The sequence below is a fragment of the Candoia aspera genome, chromosome 1, assembly GCF_035149785.1.
Source record: "Candoia aspera isolate rCanAsp1 chromosome 1, rCanAsp1.hap2, whole genome shotgun sequence".
NCBI classification, from domain to species: domain Eukaryota; kingdom Metazoa; phylum Chordata; class Lepidosauria; order Squamata; family Boidae; genus Candoia; species Candoia aspera.
The window spans coordinates 170437859-170451007 of record NC_086153.1 but is presented as its reverse complement, the minus strand read 5'-3'; the positions used below and the strand labels follow the sequence as shown (position 1 = coordinate 170451007).

The 13149-nt window shown below is 38.0% G+C and overlaps 1 protein-coding gene across 1 annotated transcript in view; it reads left to right on the top strand.

Annotated features, from left to right (window-relative positions):
- Positions 1–13149, top strand: part of SPAG16 (sperm associated antigen 16) — a 298090-nt gene that overhangs the window by 38605 nt on the left and 246336 nt on the right. Inside the window, exons 10-11 of the mRNA XM_063317912.1 lie at positions 2408–2556; positions 4873–5003. Of these exons, the coding sequence (XP_063173982.1) occupies positions 2408–2556; positions 4873–5003 (280 nt within the window). The remainder of the gene's footprint in view (positions 1–2407; positions 2557–4872; positions 5004–13149) is intronic.

Genomic DNA, 13149 nt, shown 5'->3' with positions numbered 1-13149 from the left:
ATTATACTGCTGTGTACCTTTTGGCAGTTTACAATAGCATATAAAATCAAAATTAAAAGACAAACTACCATTAAAAATAATTAAACGCAACATTAAAACCCAGAAATAGTTTAAGCCCCACAATTCAAAAGAGAGAACACTCCAAAAAACTGAGTACATTCCAAAAAACAAGAGAAACCATAAAGTGCTGTGAGACAAATTACAGATGAACCTCCTCAGAAAATCTCAGTGAACAAGCTAGGGTATTGGGATCTCCAGCATATCTACATTTTTTGTAAAAAAAAAAAAAAAGATAATTTGTTGAGAGTTGTGAATGATTGTAGACTCCTGAACACTGTATCCATTAGGAACCACTACCCAATGCCTCTTACTTCAGTTCTGCTAAATTACCTTCAGAAGATAATGTGTTTTCTCTATATTGGACTTGAGAGGAATTTACAATTGGATCTGAATGAAAGAGGTCCATTAATATTTAATAACGTTTGACATCCACAGTAATGCCCTTTAGATTGATTATTTTGCCCTGTGATCTTCTCCAGATTCATGAATGTTTTCCAATATTTTAGACAAATATATAGTGCTGAACTAGGATGACATCCTGATCTTTTTCAAAAGATCCATCCTTACCTGAAACTAACATCAGAAATGTCTTAGAACTTCTTCACATACACAAGTTTTTTACTAAGTTGGAAAAATGTCTGTTGATCTTCACTAGTTGGATTATTGGGTTATTGGATCTCTGCAGAAGGAGTACAGATGGATCCTGCTAAGGTTCAATCTATTCTCACATGGCAAGCACCTAAAAATGTGAAAGATGTCCATTGTTTGGGGGGATTTGCCACTTTTTATAAAAGATTCATCCCTAATTTTGCAAAATGCACAAGATGGCTCACTCAACTTCTGACAAAAGGGCACCAATTTAAATGATAAGAGCAAGCCATCTTTCAGGGTTTCATCTCAGCTTCTACTTAGACATCTGGATCCCAGTTGCTCCTTTGTTATACAAATTGAAGCCTTGGACTTGCTTTGGGAGTTGGTTTCCCTTAGGCTTTGGCAGAGAGAGGGGGAAACTCTTGTCTTGTGCATTTTATTCTAGTCTTCTTTTCCCAGCTGAAAGGAACTATGATAATTTCAATAAAGAACTGCTAGCCATAAAAGCAATATTGCAATAATGGAGGCATTTCCTGGAGGGAGCAACCAACAAGTATACAAGATCACAAGAATTGGGAGCATTGTAAAGGGTGCAAACCCTAACTTAGGGTCAGACAGTTTCCTGTTTCTATTTTTATATCACCTATGTTCCTAGTTCACCAAACAATATGTCAGTTGTGCTGTCACACAAGCTTAATGCAATATTCTGTGGGTAACTCCCATTTCTGATCTTGCAACTGAACAATTTTACCCCCACCCCAGAAGGGACACTCCAGAGAAGACAGGGGTGGGGAGGGAGGTAGTAGATCTTTTGGATTGGATTTGCTTGCAGTAGCAACAGAATCCATATGTCAGGACTCAGATGAATGACCTCCATTGAACCTGAAAGCCAGGTTCTTTTCCTTTCTCTGTGACTGAAGGATAATTGTTTCATAATAGTCATTTATATGTTCCTCGTCCTCTCAGGAGTGTTACAACCTTGCTATAACAATAAAATTAATGGGAGACTTTTGTTTCCCTACTAGTTCCTGGCTAATTTAGTCACTCATCTCCTGAGGGATACCAACTGGGGCCAATTGGGTAGCTTGCTGTCACTAGAGCATATTCAGAGAGATGATTTGCTTCCAATTTTTGCCAAAAAATATATTCACTACCCTCTGCTGTTACTCTAGGACAACAGAGCTGAAAGGAACCATAATGTGGTCCACTCATCATATAGGAGACTAAGGAAAAAAGAATTGGGTGGAGAAAGGTACATGTATGTGCAATGTGCTAGGCGGTTCTAACATGAAGGTGGAGATTTTGTGGTTCATTATGTTATAGGAACTCAGTCATACACTGGCATATTGCCTGAACATAATATGCTTTATTTGTATGACATAGCAAATCAGGTGAACACAGGAGTTGTATTCTGTTAATCCTGGTTTAGATATTGCCATGTTGTATGAACCCACCCATGATATACTGTATAATCAACCCCCCTTTTCCTTGTTATTAACATCAAGATTGGATGTCATTATGTTCCGAATAATTGGACTTACAATACCTATTTAGATCCCAAAACAACTCATAGTTTTTCTGTAAGTTGATGGAACAGAAATTACAAATTTTATTGTGGCTTACTGTTCTGGGATTTTTTAAAAAAGTTCTGTCTGAATGGACAGTATAAAAAATTGTCCATAAATAAATAAAATAAATATTGTTCTTTCTGTTGGATTTCTACACCCCTCTGTGATAAACTGCTTATGCTTTGTAGTAGGTCATTGGTGTGATAGAGAGGCTGGATTAGAGGGACCTTCCCAAAGAGCACTTAGAGAAGCCAAGGAACAGAAAGTACATTCTGGGGTTAATGCACACAATCCAGCCAAAGAGCCAGCAAAGCAGATGAGCAAGAGATATCAAAAGGTATGAATATTCTTTCTTTCTTTCTTTCTTTCTTTCTTTCTTTCTTTCTTTCTTTCTTTCTTTCTTTCTTTCTTTCATTTATGAAATTTATAAGGCTACCCAATGACTCTGGGCAATATGCAGTAAACACCACAGTACAATACAATTAAAACAAACAAAAACCTGCCAAACACCATAAAAAGTAACCATTAAAAGACAATAAAACACACAGGACCCACCACCCACTCTAACCCAAAGCCTGGGGAAAGAGCCAGATTTTCAGAACTCTTTTGAAAAAGTCCAGGTTGGGGCAGATGTACAGTATCTGGGCAGTGTTCCAGAGATAGATTACTTTAGTTAGAATTTGAGCTAGTATCATTTACAATGCTAGCATCAGAGTCCTAGAATTGGAAGGAGCCATTTAGGCTATTAAGTACAATCTCCTGTTCAGTGCAGGAGTCCTTATTTATTTAACATTTTTTGAAATGTGAGTGGCATACATCAGAGTAAAAATACAAAATAGAAACAAAACAAAATCCCTCAGATGGCCACTGGAGCCATTCAATACGGGTTAAAAAACATGGTGGAAATAGTATTGTGTAAATGGCTTTATGAAATGCCAGCAGGGAAGGAGCTGCTCAGATCTCTGGAGGCCACAACAGAAGGTCTGTCTCCTTCACCTCACATAGAGTGAGGTTTCTAAGCAGGCTTTCTCATTATATTGTTAACAGGTTGGCAGATTTAACCATGGCAAAGTGATAATTGATGTAATCTTAAGGCAGTGCTCTATAAGGTTGTCACCAACCCGTTGAATTGGGCCCAGAAGTATACTGGTAAACCATGCAGTGACTTTAGTAGTAGTGTTACTCTATTGTAATGGAATTGTCCTATAACCATCTAGTCACACTTTGTGGACCAGATGCAGCTTCCATGCTGGCCATGGAATTCTGGGAGTTGAAATCCACTCATCTTAAAGTTCCTAAGGTTGAGAAACACTGCTATGTATAGTGGACTACAATAATCCATGAGTTATATTGCCAAGGCATCCTGGTTGAGGTAAGGTGGCAAAGGTGCCCCTGAAGCCATATGCTGCTTCAGAAGTACTTACAAGTTCAGGAGTATGCCCAGATCATGAACCAACTCCTTCAGAAAGAGTGCAATCCCATCCTGAGTAACTACTGAGGCTAAAGTCTCTGGATGTTTACAACGTAGTCTTGGAGGGATTCTATCTAAGCTTATTTTGCTCCATCTAGATCCTGACAGCTTCCAGTCACTGGCTCAAGTCTTCAACAGGATCCTTGGTCTGGCTTGGGATGGCAATGCACCGCTGTGTGTCATCAGAATACTGATGACATCACATACTACCTTCCAGATGACGTCACCCAGTGGCTTCATATGGATGTTAAATACATGGGGAGAGGACTATCCCCCATGATTACTGACTGGAACTGTCCACACAAGAAGGAGTAGAATTATTGAAGTGGTAGTAGTAGATAGCCAGCAAGGTATCATGCCAATGGGATCAAATGCTTCTGAAGGACCAAGAGGGGCACACTCCCCCCATCAATGTCCAGATGTATGTAATCCAGGGAAAAGTTATCAAAAACTGTTGGGTCAAGGGAGGGCTTCTACAAGAGAGGATACACAACCACACCTTTTGAAACAGACAGCAAAACCTTAAAGAAACATCAACAGTTTCCCTGATCAAGCTACTTATATGCCTCCTAGTGCCCAAAGAAGCCAGGAAAGACATACCCACACGGAGGACCCTATTTTGCTTATCACAATGGATGGTATCCAGCTGGTGGCCAGCCCAGAGCAGATGTGAGCAATTTTATCTGCAACAAACTCCCAAAATTTTCAAGTGAGATGGGCAGTGACAAAATTTGAAGTGTGTGTGTGCGTGTGTCAATCAATCAATCAATCAATCCAATCTAGCAAGCCTCCAGGCATCGTATCCTTCCTTCCATTTCACTTTCTTGAATGGGTCCAGGTAACTCTGAACAAGGCTTCCAGGCATGCTGACACAGCAGAGAGATGATTTCATGTTTCAACACTGTTCTTGCTACTGAGGAGACTCAAGTACTGTACCAGTCAGTACTCAATCTCATCTGCTTCTGTGTTTTCTGCTTCTGTTGGCTTGAGACATCTTTTCAAGTGCTTCATTTCCTCAGCTCCTCAGTAAACCAAGGAGTTACACAATATTGGTGATTGGGCAAACAAACCAAACAACAATGAAAAAACACTTTTAATAAAACTATGAATATAAATATGTCTTAAATTCTGAATAAATGCCACTAGTTAATTTTAGTTTTTCTTTCTTTATTTTGATTTAAGGATTCAGAATTTCCTGAAGATATCCAAGTGAATCCATACCTTGCTCGTGCAAAAGAATGTGTGCGGCCATTGAAGTCTGGAATATATAGGCTGAGCAACACATTGAAAGTACATGATTTGGCTGTGAGCTGGTAGGAGTTCTTAAACATTTCTTAATTATTTCATTTTATTGTTTAGCATTATAAATAATTAACTATCTGCTTATTATTGGTTATTTAATCATGTGAATGCAAGATTTATGTACAAGGTCTTTGTAAGAATGTTACATTAGGCAAAATAACTTTGAAGGAATTGTGTCAGCTGAATCAGTTCTTTAAACAGTGAAGATGTATTCTTCCTTGTAGTTGAAAGTATAGAAGATGAATGTCGAAAATTGGGTCTTGGAACCATGAGCCCTCTTGCTTCTTTTGCAAAAGATTCGATATTCTTTAAAATGTAAAGCAGTTGTCTATCTCTCAGTTATGACAATGTTTGACATTTAATCTCTCCCCTATAATTGATTTTGTAACTTATAACAGTAGATTTCTACAGTTCAGATCAATAGCAAGTTTAATAGAGTTTCTCTGACATTCTGCCTTTCTTTGTCTACTCACTTGCAATTGCTTTCCTAATGCCATCAAAATCATTTGTACTTGAAGGAAGGAATAAAAAATTAAGTGTTTGGGAGGGAAGACTGTGCGTGTTGCCTGGAGTTGCTGAATGAAAGGCAGGATGGAAATCTAGTAAATAATAATAAGTGAATATGAAAGAAAAGGCATGTGCAATATTATTCTTGTATTAAGTCATCTTTCCATAGCATTTTTGTTTTGCCACAGAAGAACAGTAAAATGAAAGGAATGGCTATCTCACCTGCCTATAAGGAATCCTAGGGAGAATGGACAATTGGCTGCAATAGCTATCAAAACTAGCCAAAGCTGATAGAAGCTATGGTTTAGATTACATTGACCACAAGAAACTTAATTGATTGAGGACACAAGCCTATCATCTGCCAAAATGCACTAAACTATCATGAGCAATTCTACACAAACAAAAACATTAGATGCTGTGACTGATTTAAGACCTTCAACCCAGAAGCATGGGTATGCATGTATGTCAGTAACATACATACCATTCTTCTGCTTTTGAGTCCACCCATTTGCCAAAAATGAACTTCAGTGCAAGAATAAACAGTCTCCGCAATGATGATCACTTGGTTGGTGTACTGTCTTGGAAATTAGAATTCGATCCCATGGCACTTGTTCTAATCCTGCCTTTGGTTGGCCTCAGTGAATTTTGCTGTTTTTGTTACTTCTGTTTTTCTGTTACTGTTGCTCTCTTTTCTATTCCAGATATTTATTACATTTTATTTTCTAGTTCCTTATTTTTATACTCCTACAAATTGTAAGTCTCCCAGAGTCACTTTTTGTGAAGTGGGGTGACCATATAAATCTAATAAAAAAACTCATTCACTTGTTCACTCTTTAGTTGATAAAGGGCATACAGTAAATCTTCATCTGAAGCATTTTTTGTTTCCAGTCCTCACAGAATTTAGTTTAAACCCTCTTCATCAATTTTATCATGGCTGGGCCAAAAACATGTTCCCAATCTTGCATAGTGCAGTCTTTCTCAAGCTTACTTTTCTTTGTCCAAAAAATGGTAATTATTAACCCATAAATGAAATTACTCAAATTAACATCCATTTCTGTAGCCAAACATTCAAATGCATTTTGTAGAGTATAATTCTATTTTTTAGCTTCTGTTGTTAACACCCCCAGTGTCCTACTTAAGAAACCCTTTCCCACTCTTATAGTATAGACACACTGTATACTCACTGCTACAGTTCGGCTACCATTTCATTTTCAAGCAGGAAAACAATAATGTTACAGCTAGTGCAAGTTATGCATTGGCCTTCAGTACAGTCAAAGTGATCAATTTGGAGTATCTTGGAAACAGTGGATTTATTAGAAGTCAGCATAGAAGTCAAGAATAAGCCATACCAGATTAACATCATCAAGCCATGTAATGAAGTATCTATGGAGTCCTTGGTGATCTCTGAGCTTGGTTGTTTGCTTGCAGATGTTTCATTGCAAAAATTTCATTACTACATTTATCACTGCTGATGATGTTACCTAGCCAGGTACTGATGATGTTACCTAGTCGGGCAATGAAACATCTGCAAGCAAACAACTGAGGTCAGAGAGCACCAAGGATTCTACAGTTCAATCCTGAGCTACACATATTCTCTTCTATTGGAAGTAACTATGACATTTTGATAAGTAAGCTAGTTAAGTGTTGGATGTCATTTGTGTTAGGTAGATCCAAAAGAGGATTGAAAATCATGCTAGGAGAATGCTCATAATTGGTTTTCATCCAACTGAAGTGATATTTTGACTGGAGTGCTATAGAACTATTACTCTTCAAGATTTTTATTAATGACTTGGAAGAAGAGGTGGAAGAATGCTTATCAAGTTGGCAGATTAAGCACAGTTGGATGGATAGCTAATATCTTAGAAGAAAAAATGAATTCAAAATCATCTTAATAGATTAGAAAAAATATGGGCTGAAAATAATAGAATGAAACTTAACAAAAATAAATATGAATTTTATTTAGGAAGAAGGAAATTTAATACAAATAAATAAAAAGTTTATTTAAGAAGTATTTAGTTTGTATAGCTCAAGAATAGGTGATCCTATGTATCACCTCCATCCTTTTTTTAATCCACTGAACAAGATATCCTTTTCACAAGGAGAATAAAACAAACATTTCTTCTTTAAAAGATTATTATGTAAGCTAAAATATCCTCTGTATTGATCACTAAGACGCTAATATAAACATAACTGTTGGAAGCCATCTGGTTCTTCCTTCATGTTATTAATTGTTGGCTGCTATTTTAGGGTTTTCTCACAATTTTTAAAATTCCTTTTTACAGTTATTGTAATGTATTGCTGGTCTTTTTATTGTGCTTGGTCTTGGACCATAAATAAATTTTGATTGATAATATAAACAAATGGCATCCATTATTCAGAGCTGGGATAATACATCTGCCTTTTTTTCTTTCTGGAAGGCACTTAATGATCATTGAACAAGAAATAAACTACAAGTCTACTTGGTGTTTGTGACATTAAAAAAGCTTTCAGAAAAAAAAAATTAAGGTCCACCCCTAAGTTGTACATATAAAATAATTTTATATATTTTTTACATTTTATATTCTTCAAAATATTTTACTTTCAAACATTTTTCATGAATTTGACAGCCTTCACATCGTTTGTCATAATTTGAATTCAAATTAGAAATGGAAAATTGAAATCTGAATTCAAACCTGATCCATCTAGTTCAATATTGTCTTACAGGAAAAAGCTGTTTCAGCATAACACTTTCCCAACCACATTCTCAGAAAAGGTTAGGGATTAAATCTCTGACCTTCTACATGCCAATCCCTTTATCTGATGAACTTTCTGTGGAGTATAATAATGGATTCTGTGAGGAAAACCACTTTGGTCTAGTGGTGAAGGCGCTGGGCTAGAGTCCAGGAGACCGTGAGTTCTAGTCCCACCTTAGGCACGAAAGCCAGCTGGGTGACTTTGGGCCAGTCCCCCTCTCTCAGCCCAACCCACCTCTCTGGGTTGTTGTTGTTGTGGGGAAAATAGGAGGCAGGAGAGTTAGGAATGTTTTCCACCTTGAGTTATATATAAAAATGCAGGATAAAACCATAATAATAATTTCTTTTACAGAAGTTCTTTCTCTTCCCTGTTCTAGGATTGCAGGCCCCAACCTTTAGGAACCCGGCCCTGGGACCCTTGGTTAGTCCCCTCCATCCCTTCATCTCTGTGAAAACTTGATGGCCTTTAAATCTTTTCACTCTTTTCATTTGACAAGAGGGTTAGTCTGGGGCTTGGTAATTTTACTACTTTTAACATCATTTTGGGAAGAAAGGCAGGTTATGAATTGAGTCCTTTTCTTGTTTTCTTCAACTGTATTATGTCACTTAATCTAGTTTGAAGCTCATTCCTAGCTTTGCTGACTGGGTAACACACAAGAAATTGGATAACTTCATGGTAGAGTTCTAGGGATGTTCAAAACATTTTGACCTTGAACTGTTTTGAATGTTTTGAACATGCGACAAAATATATGCATTTTGAGAGTTTGTTTTGAGGCTGGAACAAAAGAGGTTACAGTATTTTGTTTCGAGTGTGGAACAAAACTGCTGTTGTGAGATGTGTTCTTTTGAGGGTTCTGACTCTTCCAAATGCTGTGATTATACTTGGTATTTTGTTGGGGGAGAGCACAGTAGCTTGCTCACAGCTATACTGTATACCTGCAAGCCTTCCTGGTAAATGACTTCGCACATTAATGAATTTTGCAAGCAAGTGTTGCTATTGTTGCTGAGCTTTAAATTAATTTAAAGGGAGTAGTAATGTTGATTTGATCAATTTGTTAAATTTTGGTGGGCATGTGCATCTTACCCATTTCCATCTGCTGATGCTGACCTTCAGGGTGCATTTAAAAATACAAAAATTCTGTGCTGATTTGGGCTGGTCTATTGCAGTTTGGTAGGTGTATGTACTGTTTGCATGCTCTTCTCTCTTGCTGTTTAGTGTTAATGTTATTCATGCAGTAAGGAGACAGAATGGCCCACTTTTTTCATATGTTAGCAACCATCCTTATGGGCAAGTTAAATTAGCAAAGAATAACTTAATTTCTTTTGTTGTCTGCAGGCAGAGTTAATTACAGGCAAAAGCATGCCAAGTCTATTATTTGATCTTGCTAGGTAAATGGAAGTCTGGTGCCTGTCTTTTTCAATGCACTAAGGAAGTCCCATAGGGGAAACATACTAATTGAAATGAATGTTAAAGAGATTAACATTAACAACATGTCCTTGTTTTATAATCTATTGACTGAGTGACCCAGAATGTCCATTTAAAGAAATGAAGACTGTTGCCTGTTGAGAAGTGGGGAGGGCAGGAATTCCTTTTTTGGTCACTGATTCTATCCTCAGCACATTTTTCTGTGGGTGAGGAAATGTTTTTAAAATCATACCGTTGGTCAAATTTTCAGCAGTTTGGGTGGAAAGTAGATCTCAGTATAGAGTGGACCTGGAATGAAAAACAAAGGAGTAGAAGCTAGTCATTGCTTTCTATGACTGGAACACTCAAACCTTTTTGAGTTTTGTTTCAAGCGAACTTGAAACAATCTGACAGTGGGACTGTTTTGTAACAAAACATGTCCATTTTGTGCACATTGTTGTACAGGTGGTCCTCACTTAACTATGGTAATTGGGACTGGCACCTCCATCACCAAGTGACGTGGTGTAATGGTTGCCCATCCCAAACACTCAGACTCACAAGAGGTTACTTAAATGAAACCTGATACATTAGGGAAATCATGGCAGATACAGAGAAAGCTGAGAATGACTAAAAGCGCGCCAAATACAAACTAAAAACCCTCGGCTCCAAACGTGATCCCTCCCCCCTACCAGCCATAGCAACCACCCCCCTCCCAGGTGCTGGTAACCGTTGTCCACACATCCTGGGAAAGCAACCTTGAACACATGAGATAACCCAAACACATTCCAATCCAGCGGCCAACAGATAACACCTCCCTAATGAGGAATCTTCCCCTCTCCCGAGAGCAAACACGTACCAGGCAAATGACATCCGAAGCGTTGCGATGTACCAAGCACATTGAAACGGTGAACATGACACGTGGTCGCAAAGCACGATGTCAAGTGACCATGCCCACTTATGACAGCAGTTGCAGCAGTTCTAGTTGCCATCATTAGGTGAATTCTGTGTGGTCGCAGTGTCCCGCTTTCAATGTGATTGCCATTTGCAACCCCCTGCTGGCTTCCCAATTGACTCAGCTTTTTGGAAGCAGCAGGAAAGCTAGCTCTGCCCTGCCTAGCACCTCTTTGCAAAGGGACTGCTTGGCCTTTTTTTTTTTCTCTTTTTGGAGCAAAGCTAGCCCAGCCCAGCCAGACTAGGCATGCCTTGTCAGCAGCGGGAGCAAGAAGAGGGCAAGGTCAGCTGGAGTGGCAGATCGTAGGGCGGCAGGGGGCCAAAAGGGCAGAGATGGGAGGAGATAGGTGGTCGGGGGTGTTGGAGGCAGTGTCTTACCTTATTGAGGCTCGGGGCTAGGAGGAGCCAAGCCCAGAATGGCTTGGATTGGGATGGGTGCTCAGTTAAGGACTGGTAAAATTTGCTTAATGATTGCAAGGGGAATTGCCAGTATTGCTGTCCCAAAGCAATGTGGTCAAGTAAGTCTCACTTTATGACCACATTGCTTACCGTCATTAAGCAAGGACTACCTCTAAGGTACTACAAGATTCAAAGGAAAGAGGAGGATTGGGTCTACCAGATTTGAAATAATACTGTGCTGCCTGTTGTTTACAGTAGTGTGGATGAAAGAGTGGGTGCTGTTAAGAAATAGAAGGCTGTTGGAGTTAGGAGGACATGATTTGAGATTTGGGTGGCATGGATATCTATGGTATGACAAAGCTAAGGTTAATGTAGATTATGTCAGGTGGACCATCCTTAGAGTATGGAATAAATATAAACTTAGGTTCTGTCCAAAAACATCTTTGTGGCTGTCAGCTCAAGAAGCATTTTATAGACAAGAAATGATAAGTAAACATAAATGGTTAACTTAATGTGATGTACTAGAATTCTTTCAAGGGGATTGTAAAATGAAATCAAAAGAAGATTTGACAACAGAAGGATATACTTGTCAATGGTTTTCTTATGCACAATTATTAGAAAGGTTTAAAGTCAATAAAATATGTCATGGTTTTGAACAAAGAAAGGCTGAGTTTGAAATAGAATTATGCACTAATGATGAACATGCTATTGCTAAAATGTATAAACTTTTACTGAAATATGAGACAGAGGAAGAGCAAGTAAAAGAATGTATGATAAAATGGGCTAAAATTTTTGGCTATAATATACAGATGGACCAATGGGAAAATATATGGTTGAAAGGCCTGAAATTTCCATTATGTTCTAGCCTTAAAGAGAATTTCTATAAAATGATGTATTGCTGGTATTTGACACCAGAGAAATTGTCTAGAATGTATAAAGATATTTTGAATCTTGCTGGAAATGTGAACAACATGAAGGGACATTTTATCATGTTTGGTGGAGTTGTAAAAAAGCCAAAAAGTTTTGGATACAAATACATACATTAATTCAGAAGATTTTAAAGGTTAAGTACGACTGAAACCAGAGAATTTTCTTTTGGGACTAATGGACAGGCAACTAGAAAAAGTCATGGAACTTTGTTTTTATATATGATAACTGCAGCAAGATTATTATATGCTCAAAGTGGAAAGATTTGGCACTACCCACAATGGAGGAATGGTTGGTGAAGTTGGCTAAATTAATGTCCTTGATTAGAGAAAAGACAATAGCTATATTTATGGCTGACTAGAAACACCACATGAAATGGAAAATAATGCACTTATGACTTACGGTTTTGATGATTAGAAAAAAAATGGATAATAGAAAAAAGTGAGCTTTTTTTATAATCATAGAGTAAGAGATAAATTTGTATTCATACTTATATTTACTGCAGAGAAATCAGAAGCTTCTTTTTATTTTTTTATTCTTTCTCACTGCATTTTTGTTCTTCCTTTTTTCTTCTCTTCCTTTCTTTGTTCTATTTTCTATTATTTGGCATTAGTTTTTATGTACTCTTTAAAACTTTTAATAAAATTTATTTTTTAAAAAATCCATGTTGTGCATCATCATCATCATCATCATTTCCCACCTTTTTTATATATAACTTAAAGCAACCAACGTATCTAATACTCCTTCTTCTCCTATTTTCCCTACAACAACCCTGTGAGGTGGGTTGGGCAGAGAGAGGGTGATTGGCCTAAAGTCACCCAGGAGGCTTTCATGCCTAAGGGAGGCCTAGAACTCCAGGTTTCTAGGCCAGCCCCTTAACCATTATACCAAACTGGCTCTCTGTTCACAGTCATTCATGCCTTAGTCACCTTGTAATTGAACTACTACAACTCATGCTAAATGGGGCTGCCCCTGAAGACCACTTGGATGCAGCAACTGATCTGGAATGCAGCAATGGGCATGAGTGGTTATGGACACACCTCAGTTCACCAGGATAACATTTTTGCTCTGTCTATTGCATAGGTTGCCGAATGGCTTCCACATGGAATTCAAGGTGCTGGTTGTCACATAAAAAAGCCCTTCAAAGCTCAGTTCTTCATTAGGTGTGGGACTGGCTTTCTGCTCACCCGATTAGATCTAGTAGAGAGGGCATGTTCCAGGTCCCATCATTAAAAT